We start from the raw sequence: 21,915 nt of genomic DNA on the forward strand, positions 1-21,915 counted from the left end.
AATTTTGCCCTACTGCAACCATTTTAGACACTGTGCTTTAGGAAACTGAGGAGCCTTCATCCCTCTGAAGCCTTGACTGATCAATCAATAGCCAGAAAATCCAAATATTTTGGAACTGAGATTTTTTTTTTAACAAAATTCAATCTCTGTCATTTTTACACTCTGAGGGCCGGGTTGGACCGTCTGTAGGGCTGCATGTTTGACACCCCAGATCTATCAGTTTTTAGCAAGATTAGCTCTAATTCAGCATAAATATGTCCTTAAAACTAATCTTTTCTGCAATTTTCCTCATTTATTTTGTCGTTTAATAAAAACACAAAGACAGGTGAGGCCATGAACAATGCAAATTATGATGCAGTTATAATTTAAAATGCAAAGAAATGAAATCAGTCCCACTTTTACGGCTTTTTTGCGTTGATTTTCTTTTGTATTTTGTATTTGTTTGCTTCTTGCAATTTCTAGATTCATTTTTTTTATTCCTGCACCAGGTGATCGTGGTAAATGTCACAGAAGGTGCAGTTATTAAAATATTTGAGCTTCTAATAAATGTTTCTAGTGACAGTAACCTCATTTAGAAATCTTTCATCGCCTGAAAACTCCCAATTTAACCTTTTATCACTGCTGGAATCGAGTCAGATTTTGAAAAAAACTTTACACAAACCGACAAAAAGCTCAAAGGAACACATTGAGTAATAAATTCTATTAATAATCCTTAATATTTATAGACTAACATGGTTAAGTTAAAAAAATACCCTAAAAAGAGTTTTATTCTCTAAAATGAAAGTATATTTTGGTGCACAGTTACAAATCCTGTGTGCTAAGTCGCTTGTTTTATATCTCTATCAAGCATCTCTTTAAAATAAACTGATTTGTCCATTTAATATTTATTACATTCATGGATTTTGCATGTCTACTATTACCTTAAATGTTATTCCACCTGATAAAGCTGTGGTTTAGTTATGTTTAAATCAGTGAATTTCTAAAACAGAAGCGCTGCTGGCTGGAAAAAGCACTCATAGAAACAACAATACATCGTTTTATTCTGTATTAATGCAATTTAATAAATCAGCGCAAACCAGAAATGCTCAAGACTGTGCAAAAATAACGACTTCCTGTGAATAAATACTGATGTATTAACAGGAAGAGGAGTGGATGTGTGCATTTAAAGCTGTGAATTAAAGTCAAAAACACTCAGAATCATGGAGTTTTATCACTGAGCCTCTAAACTGCTCCGTCAGAAGAGGAGTCAGGAATAAATAAATGAGAAAACATGGACTCAAACGTGATCATAGAGCGACGCCTAGAGGCTGCAAACAGAAATGCTTTATTCATCAGACGGCACAGACATTTATAAACCTCCATCAGGATGGATATAAACACAAATATGTGGTAAATAAACAGAAGGAAACACATCTGTAACTATGCATGAAATGATGTACAAGAACATTCATTTCTATCTGTTCAACCCACTCATTTCAGTTTATGTCTGTTACATCATGTTTTTGACAACGGTATTTTCATTTAGATCCTCAAAGTTCCTCTCATTTAACATTTTGTACATGAAAATAATCCCATCGCATCTTATAGTGTCTTACATGTAACTCTACACTCTTGAAGTGACAATTAAAGTAATTAAACACACCTGAGATGTCTCACCGGTGAACCCAAACAAGCCCTGAAATGAGGAAATTATACACAAAAGGTGCAAAAAAAGGCAAAGTATTACAAAAATGAGACACAAAATGACAAAAAAATTAGACAAACGACATGAAATAAAACAAAAAAGAGACAAAAATCACACAGAAAAGTTATAAAACGACAAAAAATGGACAAGAACAGGACAAAAAATGACAAAAAAAGGAACAAAATGACAAAAAAATAGACAAAAAACACAACCGAGACAAAAATAAAAACAAAATGACAAAAACGATGTACAGAATAACAAAAACATGAGACAAAAAATAACAAACAAGAAACAAAATGACTAAAATGACTAACAAAAAAGACAAAAACAAGACAAAATATTACAAAATGACAAAAGAACAATGAACAATCCAGTATTTTACTTTATGATCAAAACAACTTGTCATGGTCCGGAAATTATTTCAAATTTACAGTTTACAAATTTACTTCTGATTAGTCCAAATTGTACTTTAATGAAATTTTAACCACATGTGCATTATTTGATTTGATTTAAACTATAATGTGTCATAACTGAGTCGGTGCAGGTTGGGGTTTTTTCACGTCTGCTTTGTACTTTTCTCCAAAACACACATTCCTATGGTGACATTTTATGCTAAAAGAAGCACAAGATAGTAAATTTACATTGATTATTCTGTCTAGAAAACTTTTTAGGACCATGTAAGACCAAAATATGCAAATAATCTTCCCCACATTGGTGATTTTGCAAGATCTAAATGATTATTCCATTGTACAAAGTGTTGCAGAAACATCACAATAGTAAAAACAACAGAGACAAATAAAACTTTTTCCGTAGAAAACATCATCAGCTGTTAATTCCTGCCTACAGGACCTGAACTGTACATCCATAACCAACCAAAAACCCAGCATAGAGAGGCTGAGTGAATGTGGTCTGGACTCTGTGGATCAAAGTCATGGTGTCAGAGACTCTGTAGAAGGACAGAATACCTGCACTGTGATCCAGATAGACTCCGATTCTGGAGGACCGAGGACCTGAGATGGGAGTTATGATGCTGTTGTGTCTGAACTCAAAGCGATTGTTCACACAGTACAAGGCCCAGGATGTGGCATTGGTCCCAAATCCACTTTTGAACAACATATTTCTGCTTGTGTATGAGACTGCGACTGAAACCGCGTTCCCAGACCAGTCCACCTCCCAGTAACACCGTCCAGTCAAACTCTCTGCACTCTGGACTTGATGATCGTCGATGTCACCTGGCTGTTGATTGTCTAGCTCTAACATCAACTTCATCATGCTGAAAGATGAAGTTTCCTCCACTCTTGCCTTTCTGCTGAAAAGAGACAATGAAATCAATCCGTTTGCTCTGTTTTTTTCCAGTGTGAAGCGACGTGAATATTTCAGGAACTCATCTCTTGTTTTGGGTACTCCTTGTGGACTTTCTTGCATCTTTAAGATCCACTTCTCACTAAGAATGTCCTGTAGTTTTTCTCTGGCCTCCGACACAGCTGCTGTTACAACTTCAAAGCATAGTTCAGGATCAGTTCTGATGCTGGGAGACTCTTTAGAATCAGAGAGATTTGACATTAGGGGATAATCATGTAGAAACTGGATGTGGTCTTCTGTTTGTGAGAGCTGCTCCAGCTCAGAGCTGATCCTTCTCAACTCAACAAGCTCCTGCTTCAACTTCTCCTCAAGATCTCTGACTTTTCTCACCTCATCTGTCTGCTTGGATCTGATCTGCTGCTTCACATCAGAGTTTCTTTTCTCAATCAGACGGATGAGATCTTTGAAGGTCTCCTCACTGTTGGCTACAGCTTTGTCAGCAGACTGATTGATGACCTCAACCTCCTGCTGAAGCATCCTCACATCTTTCTCTCTGTCCTGGATTCTCTGCTGGATCTTCTCTTGATTCAGTCCAACAACTCGTTGCTTGTCCTTCCATTCTCCTGCAGCTGAAACTATGTCGTGACCTTTATGTTCATCCAAGGAGCACAGATAACAGATACACTGCTGATCAGTGCGGCAGAAAATCTTCATCACCTCATTGTGACCAGAGCAGATGTTCTCCTGAAGCTTCTTGGATGGGTCCACCAGCTTGTGATTCTTTAATGCAGCAACATGATAGTGAGGCTGGAGGTGTTGGTCACAGTAAGAGACCAGACACTGCAGACAGGACTTGACAGCTTTCAGTTTCCTCCCAGTGCAGAAATCACAGGACACATCTCCAGGTCCGGCATAGCAGAGATCAGCTGGAACAGATTCAAGTCTGGTCTTCTTCACTTCCTCCACTAAATCTGCTAAAACGGTGCTTTTCTTCAGATCAGGCCTCGATCTGAACATCTGTCTGCACTGAGGACAGCTGTAGATATGGTTCTGATCCTCTCCATCCCAGCAGTCTTTAATACAGTCCATACAGTAGCTGTGTCCACAGGGAATAGTCACCGGATCCTTCAGTAGATTCAAACAGATCGAACAGCTGAGTTTCTCCTGGTCCATCTGAATTCCTTGCTGTGCCATTTCACCTCTCAGAGACGCTGAATGTCAGATAGCTTCACTTCCAGAAAACCTGATCTGTTACTCTTCACATTCACTCTCTGGTATGACTTACACGGCACAGCATCTTGGTTACACCCATCTGTAGACTAGAGATCTGTGAAGGGTTGCAGGAAACACATGGACTGGATGTGATTGGTTGTTCTTGGAAGCAGGAAGAGGAGGGAAGAGTTCTCAGGTTTCACCACAAACCAGGAAGAGGAGCTTCTGGAGCAGCTTAATGTTTCTGTAGCCACTATTGAAAGAGTTTGTGACACCAGATTGGATGAATTCAACCTAAAAGTACATCCTGCTCACAGAGTACAACCTCAGCTGATGCTGCTTTATGTCTTCAAGTGCACCTAGTGATGACTGATCGAGGCTTCGACACTTTATTCAAACATAGTTCACTACTCAAGGCTTCAATGACACACAGTGTTCGAGTAGGACATCTAGTGGTCATTAAAATGAAATGCTATTGAGACATGTTATTGATTGGTTCATGGATTGTGTTGGATTAAATTCGCCTTGCACATTCCTATTCGACTACACTAGATGATTGTATGGCTTCTAGTGGATACAATAATAATAATATTAGCAGTGACAATAATGACAATGACTACTGAAGACCCTGTTTCTTATTTGGCATGTCTGTTTGTATTCTTATATGCTCTTCACTTATGCTTTGTGCTATGAAACATTTAAATGGTGCTGCTACATTCATGAGATGCTCTGCAAATACAAACTGATGTAATTTTCACAAGGCGTTTGTACAAATACTGATTAGGAATTTTGGCAAGATATGTTTTGGGGTTCATTGGTAAAGAGGTTCATGGGTGTGAGGCTGTGCGTGTGTAACTGGTTTTGAGATTATATTAAGAGTTTATCTGATGTTTTCGGACTCAAGCGGTGAAAGCACTTAACTACTTCGAACGTCACTGAAGTGCGTCAAAAGTCATGAGTCTCGTGACCAAACCAGGCTTCGGCACAGTGCTTTGATATATTTGTTTCATGAACTAACGTGCATGTGTCGGAGCCTCGAGTGTCAGAGGAGCATCACTATTTATACCCTCCAGAGTTGAGCCTGTAGTGCATCATCAGTAGAGAACATCCACATGATAAGTGGCTGCAGCTTCCTTTTATAATATTTCTTTAAACTCCAACCTGTGAGCAAAGGAGCTGGTCAGGGAGTGAGGAAATCAAAGGACTCATCTGAAACTATTTCTTTCTGCTGCTGGAACTCACATGTTTGTTGGGTTTGTCATTCTTTCACCACCAGGAGTCTCCCTCGGCTCAGTTTTCCCTGATTTTTTTTTTTTTTTTTTTTACACTTTCAGTCCTTTATCATGCAGTCATTTTCTCTTAAAGAACACTTACTAAAAGCTTTCAGGGATTGGTTCTACTCAAGTGTCCAAGTGAGCAGATAGACAGATTTACCTTCACAAATGGGCACATGTTCTGTTTTTTAAAGTTTGTACACCACGGAAACAAAACAAATGTCCTGTTATTTTCAAGAGTTATATCAGAAAACTTCCTTCACTGTGGACACACTGTTGGAGAGAATTTCATGTCTTAAAATTCCAAAATCTTTGGGTAAATAGCTGTGAATACATTTTCTGTAATATACTGTTGTTGGACAATTGAACTGGATCAACAGGAAACACTTGTAGAAGTCTCAGATGAATGTGGATCTTTTTAAATTATGGATTTATGCTTCAAAAAATGGAGACAGACTTCAAATATCTGTTATATTCACAGTGCAGCTTTATTACAGACAGTTCATGCTGAGATTCATCCTCTATACACCGCTTTATCCTCAATAGGGTCTCGGGGGGTGCTGGAGTCTATCCCAGCTGACTCTGGTGAAGGCAGGGGACACCCTGGACAGGTCACCAGTCTGTCACAGGGCTACATATACAGACACACAATCACACTCACATTCACACCTACGGGCAATTTAGAGTAATCAATTAACCTCAGCATGTTTTTGGACTGTGGGAGGAAGCCGGAGTACCCGGAGAAAACCCACGCATGCACAGGGAGAACATGCAAACTCCATGCAGAAAGATCCCAGGAAAGCCGGGAGGTGAACTGGGGATCTTCTTGCTGCAAGACAAAAGTGTTAACCACTACTGCACTGTGCAGCCCTGAGATCCAGGGTAGATTAAAACACAGATTTTACTGAGTAAACTCATGAGAACTTAATTATTAAGTTCTCAAGACTCAAGGTGAGGTGTCCTTCAAAATCAAATCCTATTCATTGTATTATTAATAAAACAGAAAAATCCGTTGGAGTTAACTTAGACACTGAGATTACAATAGAAACAACAGGCAGTTGTTACCTGTGTGTAAACAGGGCTTCTTTGTGCAAAGATCAATCTGTGCTTATTTGTAAAAGTCTTGGTGAGACCAGTGAGGGACAAATTATTCACAAGCTGTCCCTAATTGCCTGCTGTACCTAATTATGTTTAATTGTCATGCCATGTTTCGACTGTATTGAAGACACGATTTAAAATTCATGGAGAACTTCAGAGTCATGATATAAGACTGTAAAGTGGAGGAAAAGCACCAATGTGGAACAGGGAGGAACCTGACATGACAAACCAGCTCAGGAAAGGCCTCAGATCTGAGGAAACAATGAGCTCTGCTAAAGTAGCAACACAATACAGGGTGGGGACGCAATATAAATTATAGTGTGTTTTTTAACATCACCGGTTTTATTCAGTGGGCGACCTCTGTGTGAACTGCGAGGAGACACTATCTGACTCCTGAAGTGGGTGGTAATTTTAAAAAGGTTTTAGATAAACATCCTTCCATTGTTTTACCCACCCCTGTGATATTATTACTGAGAATTTTAACAGTAAATCACGACTGGCCCTCGATACTGTCGCACCAGTAAAAACCAAAACCATGCACACAAAACCTGCTCCTCCATGGCAAAATGGACAACCCAGGAAACTCAAACAAAATTGCAGGGTGGCAGAAAGAAGATGGAGAAAAAACAAAATAACTGTCAAATTTTCTCTGCGCAACAAAAAATTTACAATAACGCCATAAAACTGCCCGAAACAATTACTTCTCAAATGTAATCAGTAACCATAAAAATAACCCCAAAACTCTTTTCTCCACTATCGACAACTTTCTTAACCCTGATTTTAACAAACCTCATTTTAATCCGACTGACTCCTTTTGTGAGGCATTTGCAGACCACTTCACGAGAAAGATAGACACTATCAGATGTAACATTCTGTCATCCCAAAGCAACATGATTTTAAATACATCTGAGTGTCTGTCTTCACCAGAGGAAACACGAGACAGTTTTGTCCTGGTTACTGCCGAGACTCTTGACAAAGTTTTCTCCTCAGTGAGGCCCACCACATGTCTTTTGGACCCAGTTCCTACCAAATTTTTAAAGACATTTTAGGAATCTTTTAGAGATGAGCTTTTAAACATGATGAATTGCTCTCTTCAGACAGGGGTCTTCCCTGCTGCCTTTAAGGGGCGGTAGTGAGGCCCCTGCTGAAGAAGGGCAATTTAGATTTTAGTGATTTAAACAATTTTACACCAGTGTCCAACTTGCCATTTTTAAGTAAAGTCTTAGGAAAGCTTGTTCTTATTCAACTCAGTAATTTTATTACAACAAACAATGTCCTGGAGAAATTTCAGTCTGGTTTTAGGGTAAACCACAGCACCGAGACGGCCCTTTTAAAGATTTTAAATGATTTTAGGCTAAATTATGATTCTCAGAAATTGACAGTGTTGGTTCTACTAGATCTGAGCACTGCCTTCGATACAGTAGGCCACACCAGTGGTGTATTCCAGGGTATACGGCGGTATACGGAGTATACCCACTTATTTTTCAGTTAGCATCGCGTATACCCACTTCTAATGCTCCCTGGTGCGCATCATTCAGTAATATCTGTGTGCCAGGTAGCCCTCTTTTCCTTAAGGATGATGAAGTCATGAACAACCCTCCTCTGCCTGTAATTGGCTGGTACATGCTACCTTCACTGATTCTATTGGTTAACTTTAGGGATGAGCCAATCAGAGGCAGAGTAGGGCGGGTCATACAGAGGAAAATTTTGCTAACAACTCTGTGGCACTCCAGTTGATTGACAGGTCTGCGTGAAAGATGCGAGAAAGTCAGAATAAACACCTTTCAAGTGAGTGGCACGTATCGAGCGAACCTACTTTCATGGACGATATAATTCTCAGGTAAGTTTTAGGGTGGTTTCCAAATGAATCATTGTTTTAAACTACTGGCAACATGACTGCACATTTCAAGGAGAGGATATTATGTCGCCAGTGGTTAAAGCTGCAGTCAATTCCAGCCATTTTCAGTACAAAAAAAATCGCTAATATTCTATTTGTAAATAAAAATATGACGAGAAATACAGGGAATATTGGACGCGCATCGCGAGGTGCATTTCCTCGAAAACGACCTATTCGTGGATCATATACCGTCTTCAAGACATGTTTTGGACAAAATAGTTTACTGGCTTGTGTCGTCTGGATGTCCAAGGTTGGATTATGGCCGTTTTTTGTGGAATATTTTCATCTGTGTGTAATAATGAACCCGGAAATGTGAGTCGCGCTGTGTACGATGAAGCCGTGTATAGAGAACGGATGGATGGATATTTGTTGTTTGTCGGACAAATGTGTTTATATTACCCATATTAACCTGGGGTAATCACATCTGAAAGTGGTTTATACCGGCGGATTCGTGAGAATCTAAGCTTTCCATCGGCGTATAGTGTTTGTATAATGGCGTTTGCAGTTTCAGACATTTAGCAAATTGCTTATGCAGATCTCAAAGTGTACCGCGGGCGGGACACTGAAGCGCAACTGAAGCACAACGGGTTAAACTGAGTGTCGGGCCGAGTCTGACTAACGTTTTGAAAGGCTAACGTTATTCTAACGTAAGTCTGAAGCTAGCTAGATTGGGATAATGTGGGAAAACCTCTAGGCTGGTAGTTGATTTTAAAGTAAGTAAAAACACAAGAATGGGGACAGGGAGTTTAAGATTCGACCTAAAACAATATTGAGGTTTTATTCATGATGAAATATGAACAAGGATGCACTGTCAACTTCATATTTGAAGTATTTTATTTAAATAAATGTTCAAAAGTAACAAACACCATGTTTGCCTCATGATAAATACATGTTACATTAATCCAGTTTGCTTGTGTGACCAGTAATAACTACAAACTGCTCCTAATCAAGTCATGATAATTTTATAATAGTGGGCAAGTAGAAATGACTGAATAAATTGAACAGAGTAGTCTTCTATGTCACTGTTTCTAAAACAGGGCGTTTTTCTGGACTAATTAAAAAAAAGGTGAAAATTAAGAGTATACCCACTTCTCCAGGGACCACTATACTACTGGCCCACACTATGCTTTTAGCTCAGTTAAAACACATTGGCCTCTCTGGTGCTGTTCACAAATGGTTTACTGTCACAGTTCCGTTCCTCTGCCCTGTCTGTCTAGTTGTCTGTCTGTCTAGTTGTCTCCCATCCGCTTCTCTGCCCTGTCTTTCCCCTGCAGCTCGGTGCCTGAGTGGAGTCTGGCTTCTCCAGCTGACTCCACTCAGGCAATCAACTATCTCCACGGCTCCCGGGCAGCTGACAATCATCATGCTAACGACTCACCTCTACAATAAATACCGGCTCAGCCTTCCACTCCCTGCCAGAGTATTGAACCTGAATCCATGCAGTTCGGTTTGCTCTCTAGCCTTTGACATTTTCTGTTTGCGTTCCTGCCTTATTTTAACCTTGTCTTTCTCCTGCCTTCACGCAGCCAGCTGTCCGGGAACCTCACTCCTGCCTGGATTCCCCACTCCTGCCTGGATTCCCCACTCCTGCCTGGATTCCCCACTCCTGCCTGGATTCCCCACTCCTGCCTGGATTCCCCACTCCTGCCTGGATTCCCCACTCCTGCCTGGATTCCCCACTCTCGCCTGGACCCCCCACTCTCGCCTGGACCCCCCACTCTTGCCTGGACCCCCACTCCTGCCCAGAACCCCGCTCCTACACCCTGGCTTTCTCCATCCGCCATTATTCATCCCCTCCAATAAAATCATTCTGCATCTCCTCAGGTCTTGGATGAGTGGCTCTCTGCTCGGGTCCACCAACTTAGATTCGTGACAGAATACTCTGGCCAAACATGGACCCGGAGAACTCACCGCCAAGGCCGGACCCGCCCACGCCATTCGACATCAGGCAACTTCACCAAACCTTCCGTCTGCTTTCAACCGGTTATCAGAAGATGTGCTCCCAACTCGCCGTCTTAGCCAGCCAGATCTCCCAAGAAGCCCCCGACCCGACCCGGATACTTCAATACAGCCAAGCCTTACAGGATGTTGCCGCCGCAAAGACACAATTAAACCACTTTGTCACCCTGCTCAACCAAGTTTGCTCGTCTCCAGCCCAGCCCGAACCATTTTCCCTTCCACCTGTGCCACCAGCCCCGGACCCTGCCGACACCCAGTCCCTAACCCAAGACACGCCCATAGACTTCTTCTCCTCCTGCGAGGAGCACAGCATTTTTTTCAACGTGCTATACGAGTTGTGGGAAAAGTGGAGGGAAGACCCCCAAGACTCGAGCATAATCCTGGGCCGGAAACTAGTAGACCAGCGACCCGGATTAGCCGACCACTTACCTGCTTACATGCAAGAATTCTTGAGTGCTCCTCTGAGTGACCCGCCTGCTGACTCCCCTAGCGGCCAACCGGGCCCTGGCTCTCTGCCGCCCATGGAACCACCTGTCAAGCGGCCTGGCCGCCAAAGACGCAAAGCCAGGAGGCACCATGACCCCCCGGCTCCCGCTCCGGCCCCGGAGGAGTTCCCGGCTCCGCCTCCAGTCCCCGCGGTGGTCGACGCTCCGCCTCCAGTCCCCGCGGAGGTCGACGCTCCGCCTCCAGTCCCCGCGGAGGTCGACGACGCTCCGCCTCCAGTCCCCGCGGAGGTCGACGACGCTCCGCCTCCAGTCCCCGCGGAGGTCGACGACGCTCCGCCTCCAGTCCCCGCGGAGGTCGACGACGCTCCGCCTCCAGTCCCCGCGGAGGTCGACGACGCTCCGCCTCCAGTCCCCGCGACCTCAGCGGCCTTAGAAGGCCATAAAGCCTTCCCTGAGCCCCTTAGGAGGCTCTGCGCCTTCCCTTCTGCGCCGCCCCCGGAGGGGCCCCTGGATCCTGCGCCGCCCCCGGAGGGGCCCCTGGATCCTGCGCCGCCCCCGGAGGGGCCCCTGGATCCTGCGCCGCCCCCGGAGGGGCCCCTGGATCCTGCGCCGCCCCCGGAGGGGCCCCTGGATCCTGCGCCGCCCCCGGAGGGGCCCCTGGATCCTGCGCCGCCCCCTGAGGAGGCCGTCGACGCCCCGCCTCCGCTCCCTGAGGAGGCCGTCGACGCCCCGCCTCCGCTCCCTGAGGAGGCCGTCGACGCCCCGCCTCCGCTCCCTGAGGAGGCCGTCGACGCCCCGCCTCCGCTCCCTGGAGCCTCGGCGGTTTTGGAGGGGCCTGGGGTCTCCCCCAAGTCCATGAAGAGGCCTTGCGCTTCCCATCCTGCTCCGCCCCCGGAGGACCCACCGGACCCGGCTCCGCCCCCGGAGGACCCACCGGACCCGGCTCCGCCCCCGGAGGACCCACCGGACCCGGCTCCGCCCCCGGAGGACCCACCGGACCCGGCTCCGCCCCCGGAGGACCCACCGGACCCGGCTCCGCCCCCAGTACGGCCCCTCTGCCCTGTCCGGCCCCCGGAGCCGTCCGCCGGAGCGGCCCCTCTGCCCTGTCCGGCCCCCGGAGCCGTCCGCCGGAGCGGCCCCTCTGCCCTGTCCGGCCCCCGGAGCCGTCCGCCGGAGCGGCCCCTCTGCCCTGTCCGGCCCCCGGAGCCGTCCGCCGGAGCGGCCCCTCTGCCCTGTCCGGCCCCCGGAGCCGTCCGCCGGAGCGGCCCCTCTGCCCTGTCCGGCCCCCGGAGCCGTCCGCCGGAGCGGCCCCTCTGCCCTGTCCGGCCCCCGGAGCCGTCCGCCGGAGCGGCCCCTCTGCCCTGTCCGGCCCCCGGAGCCGTCCGCCGGAGCGGCCCCGCCTGTCTGTCCGGCCCCAGGACCGCCCTCTGGAGCAGTCTATACCGGCTTTACCGCCCCCGGGCCGTCCCCCCGAACGGTCCACCCTGTCTGTCAAGTCCTGGCCCGTCCGGCCGCCAGGCCACCCTGGATCCTGCGCCGCCCCCGGAGGGGCCCCTGGATCCTGCCCCGCCTCCGCTCCCTGAGGAGGCCGTCGACGCCCCGCCTCCGCTCCCTGAGGAGGCCGTCGACGCCCCGCCTCCGCTCCCTGAGGAGGCCGTCGACGCCCCGCCTCCGCTCCCTGAGGAGGCCGTCGACGCCCCGCCTCCGCTCCCTGAGGAGGCCGTCGACGCCCCGCCTCCGCTCCCTGGAGCCTCGGCGGTTTTGGAGGGGCCTGGGGTCTCCCCCAAGTCCATGAAGAGGCCTTGCGCTTCCCATCCTGCTCCGCCCCCGGAGGACCCACCGGACCCGGCTCCGCCCCCGGAGGACCCACCGGACCCGGCTCCGCCCCCAGTCCAGCCTCCAGCCCGGCCCCTCTGCCCTGTCCGGCCCCCGGGCCGTCCGCCGGAGCGGCCCCGCCTGTCTGTCCGGCCCCCGGGCCGTCCGCCGGAGCGGTCCCGCCTGTCTGTCCGGCCCCAGGACCGCCCTCTGGAGCAGTCTATACCGGCTTTACCGCCCCCGGGCCGTCCCCCCCCGAACGGTCCACCCTGTCTGTCAAGTCCTGGCCCGTCCGGCCGCCAGGCCACCCTCTGAAGCGGGCCCTCCGCCCGGTCCGGTCTCGGCCTGTCCCGCCTTCAGGCCGTCCCCCAGAACGGGTCCTCCGGCTTGCCCTGCCTCGACCAGTCCGGGCCACGAAGTGGATTTCTAGGCCGGTCCGGCCTCGACCTGTCCCGCCTTCGGGCCATTCCCCGAAACGGACCCTCCGGCTTGCCCAGCCTCGACCGGGCCGCCCACCGGAACGGACTCTCTGCCCTGCCCATCCACGTCCAGTCCGACCCCCAGGCCGCCCACCGGAACGGACTCTCTGCCCTGCCCATCCACGTCCAGTCCGACCCCCAGGCCGCCCACCGGAACGGACTCTCTGCCCTGCCCATCCACGTCCAGTCCGACCCCCAGGCCGCCCACCGGAACGGACTCTCCGTCCTGCCCATCCCTGGCCAGTCCGACCCCCAGGCCGCCCACCGGAACGGACTCTCCGTCCTGCCCATCCCTGGCCAGTCCGGCCCACGGTCCGTCCGCCGGAACGGATCCTCCGCCCACCGGAACGGACCCTCAGGCCCACTCATCCCCAGCCAGTCCGACCTACGGTCCGCCCGCCGGAACGGACTCTCCGCTTACCGGAACGGACTCACCGGCCCACTCATCCCCAGCCAGTCCGACCTACGGTCCGCCCGCCGGAACGGACCCTCCGCCCTATCCATCCTCGGCCAGTTGAGCCTTCGGGCCGACCCCCTGAGCTACTGCCCTGCTAGTTCGGTCCAGCCCTTCCCTTCTCTCAGTCCAGTCCGGCTCATCCCTTCACTCAGTCCAGTCCGGTCCTGCTCTCAGTTCAGTCCTGCCCTCAGTTCAGTCCTGTCCAGTCCTGCCCTCAGTTCAGTCCTGTCCAGTCCTGCCCTCAGTTCAGTCCTGTCCAGTCCTGCCCTCAGTTCAGTCCTGTCCAGTCCTGCCCTCAGTTCAGTCCTGTCCAGTCCTGCCCTCAGTTCAGTCCTGTCCAGTCCTGCCCTCAGTTCAGTCCTGTCCAGTCCTGCCCTCAGTTCAGTCCTGTCCAGTCCTGTCCAGTCCTGCCCTCAGTTCAGTCCTGTCCAGTCCTGCCCTCAGTTCAGTCCTGTTCAGTCCTGCCCTCAGTTCAGTCCTGTTCAGTCCTGCCCTCAGTTCAGTCCTGTTCAGTCCTGCCCTCAGTTCAGTCCTGTTCAGTCCTGCCCTCAGTTCAGTCCTGTTCAGTCCTGCCCTCAGTTCAGTCCGGCCCGGCCCGGTCCTGTCCCTAGCTCCGCTCAGTCCAGTCCGGCCCGGCCCGGTCCTGTCCCTAGCTCCGCTCAGTCCAGTCCGGCCCGGCCCGGTCCTGTCCCTAGCTCCGCTCAGTCCAGTCCGGCCCGGCCCGGTCCTGTCCCTAGCTCCGCTCAGTCCAGTCCGGCCCGGCCCGGTCCTGTCCCTAGCTCCGCTCAGTCCAGTCCGGCCCGGCCCGGTCCTGTCCCTAGCTCCGCTCAGTCCAGTCCGGCCCGGCCCGGTCCTGTCCCTAGCTCCGCTCAGTCCAGTCCTTTCCTCCAGTCCGGTCCAGTCCTGTCCAGTCCAGTCCAGTCCAGTCCAGTCCAGTCCTGTCCAGTCCTGTCCAGTCCAGTCCAGTCCTGTCCAGTCCTGTCCAGTCCAGTCCTGTCCTTTCCTTCAGTCCAGTCCAGTCCAGTCCTGTCCTTTCCTTCAGTCCAGTCCTGTCCTTTCCTTCAGTCCAGTCCTGTCCTTTCCTTCAGTCCAGTCCTGTCCTTTCCTTCAGTCCAGTCCTGTCCTTTCCTTCAGTCCAGTCCTGTCCTTTCCTTCAGTCCAGTCCTGTCCTTTCCTTCAGTCCAGTCCTGTCCTTTCCTTCAGTCCAGTCCTGTCCTTTCCTTCAGTCCAGTCCTGTCCTTTCCTCCAGTCCAGTCCTGTCCTGTCCTTTCCTCCAGTCCAGTCCTGTCCTGTCCTTTCCTCCAGTCCAGTCCTGTCCTGTCCTTTCCTCCAGTCCAGTCCTTTCCTCCAGTCCAGTCCAGTCCAGTCCTTTCCTCCAGTCCAGTCCAGTCCAGTCCTTTCCTCCAGTCCAGTCCAGTCCTGTCCTTTCCTCCAGTCCAGTCCTGTCCTGTCCTTTCCTCCAGTCCAGTCCTGTCCTGTCCTTTCCTCCAGTCCAGTCCTGTCCTGTCCTTTCCTCCAGTCCAGTCCTGTCCTGTCCTTTCCTCCAGTCCAGTCCTGTCCTGTCCTTTCCTCCAGTCCAGTCCTGTCCTGTCCTTTCCTCCAGTCCAGTCCTGTCCTGTCCTTTCCTCCAGTCCAGTCCTGTCCTGTCCTTTCCTCCAGTCCAGTCCAGTCCTGTCCTTTCCTCCAGTCCAGTCCAGTCCTGTCCTTTCCTCCAGTCCAGTCCAGTCCTGTCCTTTCCTCCAGTCCAGTCCAGTCCTGTCCTTTCCTCCAGTCCAGTCCTGTCCTGTCCTTTCCTCCAGTCCTGTCCTGTCCTGTCCTCCAGTCCAGTCCTGTCCTGTCCTTTCCTCCTGTCCTGTCCTTTCCTCCAGTCCAGTCCTGTCCTGTCCTGTCCTGTCCTGTCCTGTCCTGTCCTCCTGTCCTTTCCTCCAGTCCTGTCCTGTCCTGTCCTGTCCTTTCCTCCAGTCCTGTCCTGTCCTTTCCTCCAGTCCAGTCCAGTCCTGTCCTGTCCTTTCCTCCAGTCCTGTCCTGTCCTGTCCTTTCCTGTCCTTTCCTCCAGTCCTGTCCTGTCCTGTCCTCCAGTCCTGTCCTGTCCTGTCCTGTCCTTTCCTCCAGTCCTGTCCTGTCCTCTCCTCCTGTCCTTTCCTCCAGTCCTGTCCTGTCCTTTCCTCCTGTCCTTTCCTTCAGTCCAGTCCTGTCCTGTCCTGTCCTGTCCTCCAGTCCAGTCCTGTCCTGTCCTTTCCTCCAGTCCTGTCCTTCAGTCCAGTCCAGTCCTGTCCTGTCCTTCAGTCCAGTCCAGTCCTGTCCTGTCCTTCAGTCCAGTCCAGTCCTGTCCTGTCCTTTCCTCCTGTCCTTTCCTTCAGTCCAGTCCTGTCCTTTCCTTCAGTCCAGTCCTGTCCTTTCCTTCAGTCCAGTCCTGTCCTTTCCTCCTGTCCTGTCCTGTCCTGTCCTGTCCTTTCCTCCAGTCCTTTCCTTTCCTTCAGTCCAGTCCTTTCCTGTCCTTTCCTTTCCTTCAGTCCAGTCCTTTCCTTTCCTTCAGTCCAGTCCTTTCCTGTCCTTTCCTTTCCTTCAGTCCAGTCCTTTCCTTTCCTTCAGTCCAGTCCTTTCCTGTCCTTTCCTTTCCTTCAGTCCAGTCCTTTCCTTTCCTTCAGTCCAGTCCTTTCCTGTCCTTTCCTTTCCTTCAGTCCAGTCCTTTCCTGTCCTTTCCTTTCCTTCAGTCCAGTCCTTTCCTGTCCTTTCCTTCAGTCCAGTCCTTTCCTCCTGTCCTGTCCTGTCCTGTCCTCCAGTCCAGTCCTGTCCTGTCCTTTCCTCCAGTCCTGTCCTGTCCTGTCCTGTCCTGTCCTCCAGTCCAGTCCTGTCCTGTCCTTTCCTCCAGTCCTGTCCTGTCCTGTCCTGTCCTTTCCTCCAGTCCTGTCCTGTCCTTTCCTCCAGTCCTGTCCTTCAGTCCAGTCCAGTCCTGTCCTGTCCTTTCCTCCTGTCCTTTCCTTCAGTCCAGTCCTGTCCTTTCCTTCAGTCCAGTCCTGTCCTTTCCTTCAGTCCAGTCCTGTCCTTTCCTTCAGTCCAGTCCTGTCCTGTCCTTTCCTCCTGTCCTGTCCTGTCCTTTCCTTCAGTCCAGTCCTTTCCTGTCCTTTCCTTTCCTTCAGTCCAGTCCTTTCCTGTCCTTTCCTTTCCTTCAGTCCAGTCCTTTCCTGTCCTTTCCTTTCCTTCAGTCCAGTCCTTTCCTGTCCTTTCCTTTCCTTCAGTCCAGTCCTTTCCTGTCCTTTCCTTTCCTTCAGTCCAGTCCTTTCCTGTCCTTTCCTTTCCTTCAGTCCAGTCCTTTCCTGTCCTTTCCTTTCCTTCAGTCCAGTCCTTTCCTGTCCTTTCCTTCAGTCCAGTCCTTTCCTGTCCTTTCCTTCAGTCCAGTCCTTTCCTGTCCTTTCCTTCAGTCCAGTCCTTTCCTGTCCTTTCCTTCAGTCCAGTCCTTTCCTTCAGTCCAGTCCTTTCCTGTCCTTTCCTTCAGTCCAGTCCTTTCCTGTCCTTTCCTTCAGTCCAGTCCTTTCCTGTCCTTTCCTTCAGTCCAGTCCTTTCCTGTCCTTTCCTTTCCTTCAGTCCAGTCCTTTCCTGTAGTCCAGTCCTGTCCTGTCCTTTCCTTCAGTCCAGTCCTTTCCTCCAGTCCAGTCCAGTCCTGTCCTGTCCTGTCCTTTCCTCCAGTCCAGTCCTGTCCTGTCCTGTCCTATCCTCCAGTCCAGTCCTGTCCTGTCCTGTCCTATCCTCCAGTCCAGTCCTGTCCTGTCCTTTCCTCCAGTCCAGTCCTGTCCTGTCCTTTCCTTCAGTCCAGTCCTGTCCTGTCCTGTCCTTTCCTCCTGTCCTGTCCTGTCCTTTCCTCCAGTCCAGTCCTGTCCAGTCCTGTCCTTTCCTCCAGTCCTGTCCTTTCCTCCAGTCCAGTCCTGTCCTCCAGTCCAGTCCTGTCCTTTCCTCCAGTCCAGTCCAGTCCTTTCCTCCAGTCCAGTCCTGTCCAGTCCAGTCCTTTCCTCCAGTCCAGTCCTGTCCTTTCCTCCTGTCCAGTCCTGTCCAGTCCTGTCCTTTCCTCCTGTCCAGTCCTGTCCAGTCCTGTCCTTTCCTCCAGTCCAGTCCTGTCCAGTCCTGTCCTTTCCTCCAGTCCAGTCCTGTCCTTTCCTCCAGTCCAGTCCTGTCCTGTCCTTTCCTCCAGTCCAGTCCTGTCCTGTCCTTTCCTCCTGTCCAGTCCTGTCCTTTCCTTCAGTCCTGTCCTGTCCTTTCCTTCAGTCCAGTCCAGTCCTGTCCTGTCCTGTCCTGTCCTTTCCTCCTGTCCTGTCCAGTCCTTTCCTCCTGTCCTGTCCAGTCCTTTCCTCCTGTCCTGTCCAGTCCTTTCCTCCAGTCCAGTCCAGTCCAGTCCTTTCCTCCAGTCCAGTCCAGTCCTTTCCTCCAGTCCAGTCCAGTCCAGTCCTTTCCTCCAGTCCAGTCCAGTCCTGTCCTTTCCTCCAGTCCTGTCCTTTCCTCCAGTCCTGTCCTTTCCTCCAGTCCAGTCCAGTCCTGTCCTGTCCTTTCCTCCAGTCCAGTCCTGTCCTGTCCTTTCCTCCAGTCCAGTCCTTTCCTCCAGTCCAGTCCTTTCCTGTCCTTTCCTCCAGTCCAGTCCTTTCCTCCAGTCCAGTCCTTTCCTGTCCTTTCCTCCAGTCCAGTCCTTTCCTGTCCTTTCCTCCAGTCCAGTCCTTTCCTCCAGTCCTTTCCTGTCCTTTCCTCCAGTCCAGTCCTTTCCTGTCCTTTCCTCCAGTCCAGTCCTTTCCTGTCCTTTCCTCCAGTCCAGTCCTTTCCTGTCCTTTCCTCCAGTCCAGTCCTTTCCTCCAGTCCTTTCCTCCAGTCCAGTCCTTTCCTCCAGTCCTTTCCTGTCCTTTCCTCCAGTCCAGTCCTTTCCTCCAGTCCTTTCCTGTCCTTTCCTCCAGTCCAGTCCTTTCCTCCAGTCCTTTCCTGTCCTTTCCTCCAGTCCAGTCCTTTCCTGTCCTTTCCTCCAGTCCAGTCCTTTCCTGTCCTTTCCTCCAGTCCAGTCCTTTCCTCCAGTCCAGTCCTTTCCTCCAGTCCAGTCCTTTCCTCCAGTCCAGTCCTTTCCTCCAGTCCAGTCCTTTCCTGTCCTTTCCTCCAGTCCAGTCCTTTCCTGTCCTTTCCTCCAGTCCAGTCCTTTCCTGTCCTTTCCTCCAGTCCAGTCCTTTCCTGTCCTTTCCTCCAGTCCAGTCCTTTCCTGTCCTTTCCTCCAGTCCAGTCCTTTCCTGTCCTTTCCTCCAGTCCAGTCCTTTCCTGTCCTTTCCTCCAGTCCAGTCCTTTCCTGTCCTTTCCTCCAGTCCAGTCCTTTCCTGTCCTTTCCTCCAGTCCAGTCCTTTCCTGTCCTTCACTTCAGTCCTGTCCTCAGTTCCGTTCGGTCCAGCCCAGTCTTAGTTCATTCCCTCTCCCGTTCTCCCTTCCTGTCTGTTCCCCTCGTTTTTTCTGTCCTTTTGGTTCCTTCCGCCCTGTCTGGTCCCTGTGTCTGTCTGCTCCCTGGTTGCCCCAGTGGGCCCCTCTTTGGTTGGGTCCATGGGGCGCCGGGAGGCGCCCGTTGAGGGGGGGGGTACTGTCACAGTTCCGTTCCTCTGCCCTGTCTGTCTAGTTGTCTGTCTGTCTAGTTGTCTCCCATCCGCTTCTCTGCCCTGTCTTTCCCCTGCAGCTCGGTGCCTGAGTGGAGTCTGGCTTCTCCAGCTGACTCCACTCAGGCAATCAACTATCTCCACGGCTCCCGGGCAGCTGACAATCATCATGCTAACGACTCACCTCTACAATAAATACCAGCTCAGCCTTCCACTCCCTGCCAGAGTATTGAACCTGAATCCATGCAGTTCGGTTTGCTCTCTAGCCTTTGACATTTTCTGTTTGCGTTCCTGCCTTATTTTAACCTTGTTTTTCTCCTGCCTTCACGCAGCCAGCTGTCCGGGAACCTCACTCCTGCCTGGATTCCCCACTCCTGCCTGGATTCCCCACTCCTGCCTGGATTCCCCACTCCTGCCTGGATTCCCCACTCCTGCCTGGATTCCCCACTCCTGCCTGGATTCCCCACTCCTGCCTGGATTCCCCACTCCTGCCTGGACCCCCCACTCCTGCCTGGACCCCCCACTCTTGCCTGGACCCCCCACTCTTGCCTGGACCCCCCACTCTTGCCTGGACCCCCCACTCTTGCCTGGACCCCCCACTCTTGCCTGGACCCCCCACTCTTGCCTGGACCCCCCACTCTTGCCTGGACCCCCCACTCTTGCCTGGACCCCCACTCTTGCCTGGACCCCCCACTCTTGCCTGGACCCCCCACTCCTGCCTGGATTCCCCACTCTTGCCCGGAACCCCGCTCCTACACCCTGGCTTTCTCCATCCGCCATTATTCATCCCCTCCAATAAAATCATTCTGCATCTCCTCAGGTCTTGGATGAGTGGCTCTCTGCTCGGGTCCACCAACTTAGATTCGTGACATTTACATCCTACCTCACAGACAGGACTTTTATGGTAAGTTTCAACCCGGTCTCACAAGGATTCGTGAAACTGTCACGTAAATTAATCTATGGTTTCGTGCGCACCAACACGATTTTGTCATGTTTTTCGTGTTGCTCACAACGAAATTCACGCCAATGTATTTAAAGCGGAGGACTTTTCGTGCCACTCAGAACGTATTTCAAATGAATGGGTATGTTATATTTTTAATGTAAAAGTGTTGCGAATCCAATGCTATATTTTGCATTACATCGTCCCATATTTAAAATGTGATGCCTTTATTTTTGCTGCAGGATTTGGGTATTTGAGATTAACACCCCTTAAGCTTCAGTGTACCGCCAGCGGTACACCTACTAATTTGCATAGGAATTTAAAGAATGTCTGAAGGCTGCAAACACGATTATACAAACACTATACGCCGATGGAAAGCTTAGATTCTCATGAATCCGCCGGTATAAACCACTTTCAGATGCGATTACCACAGCGGGTGAGAAAAACACATTTGTCCGACAAAAACGAATAGCCATCCATCTGTTCTCTATACACGGCTTTAACGTACACAGCGCAACTCACATTTCCGGGTTCATTATTACACACAGATGGAAGTATTCCACAAAAAACGGCCATAATCCAACCTTTTACATCCAGATGACACAAGCCAGTAAACCATTTTGTCCAAAACATTTCCTGAAGTCGGTATAAAATCCACAAATCGGTCGTTTTCAAGGAAATGCACCTCGTGATGCGCGTCCAATATTCCCTGTACTTCTCGTCATATTTTTTATTTACAAATAGAATATTAGCGATTTTTTTTTTTGTACTGAAAATGGCTGGAATTGACTGGAGCTTAGTGTTTGTTTGTTTGCAAACGGGTTTGATTTTATTTTCATATCTGAATCTTAATCACACCTGAATAGACCCATTTACTGTTGGTAAATAAAGAGGGCTGCGCGCGCACCCTGGCAACAGAAGTATGCAGGCTCGCAGTGGCTTGTCAAGCCATGCGGGTGCATTATCAGTAAAAGATCGTGAAAAATACTTTAAAAAACTCACTGCAACAAATGGCAAGAGGCTCCCACATCCCTGTACACTTACCAAATGGGACTATGACGTTAGTAAGTGGCCCAATATTCAGTGGCCTGATATTTATTTATATTTAGTTGAAAAACCTAGCATGTACAATAGAGAGAAGCTGCGAGCATACAAATGTATAGAGGTCTTTGATTATGCAATTTATACAAGGACACTGACAAAGAGTTTTGTGTTTTGATGTCTGAAATCCTACCCAGCCAAAGCCAAGGGCAGAAGACTACGATGTATGAGGCATGGGTGATCATCAACAAACTGGAGAACTACATACACACAGCAAACTGTACCTTTATGGCGGCGATTCCAACCGCTTTATTATTTATGTCCCCCTGTCACAACAGTCAACAGGGTTTTTATTAGTGGCTCTAATCGTGTGGGAACCGACAGCTCGTCAGTATATTTTGCACTGATTTCACTTTATTTGCCACAACACACACATGCATTGTTGATGGTATCCTCCTTCCAATCCACTCGCTTGATAGCCTGGAGCCACAGCCGCCTTCGGTTGCTCTGAAACGGCCGAGAGCCCATTAGCATGCTGTAGAACTTATGTCCCTCTTTAGTATTTCGGTTCGTACAACCGAAAACACAACAACCTGACCGTATGATGCCGACAGTTCAGCGTTAGCTTTTAGTTTTGCCGTGTGGTGCGAATAATGCCAGGTAAATGATATGAAGCGTTACTTCTGTTGCCATGATGCGCACGCA

The 21,915-nt window shown here is 50.1% G+C and overlaps 1 protein-coding gene across 1 annotated transcript; it reads right to left on the minus strand.

Annotated features, from left to right (window-relative positions):
* Positions 1 to 1,283: 1,283 nt before the first annotated feature.
* On the minus strand, positions 1,284 to 4,284 carry LOC110946436 (tripartite motif-containing protein 16-like). The gene has a single exon (XM_022187972.2). The coding sequence runs from the start codon at positions 4,178 to 4,180 to the stop codon at positions 2,525 to 2,527; it is 1,656 nt and encodes a 551-aa protein (XP_022043664.2). The 5' UTR covers positions 4,181 to 4,284; the 3' UTR covers positions 1,284 to 2,524.
* Between the last annotated feature and the right edge of the window lie 17,631 nt (positions 4,285 to 21,915).

This window comes from Acanthochromis polyacanthus, chromosome 18 (genome assembly GCF_021347895.1).
Source record: "Acanthochromis polyacanthus isolate Apoly-LR-REF ecotype Palm Island chromosome 18, KAUST_Apoly_ChrSc, whole genome shotgun sequence".
Classification (NCBI taxonomy): domain Eukaryota; kingdom Metazoa; phylum Chordata; class Actinopteri; family Pomacentridae; genus Acanthochromis; species Acanthochromis polyacanthus.

What these genes read in the sequence shown, in the direction of transcription:
- LOC110946436 (XM_022187972.2), bottom strand. Translation starts at nt 4,180, where the DNA reads ATGGCACAGCAAGGAATTCAGATGGACCAGGAGAAACTCAGCTGTTCG.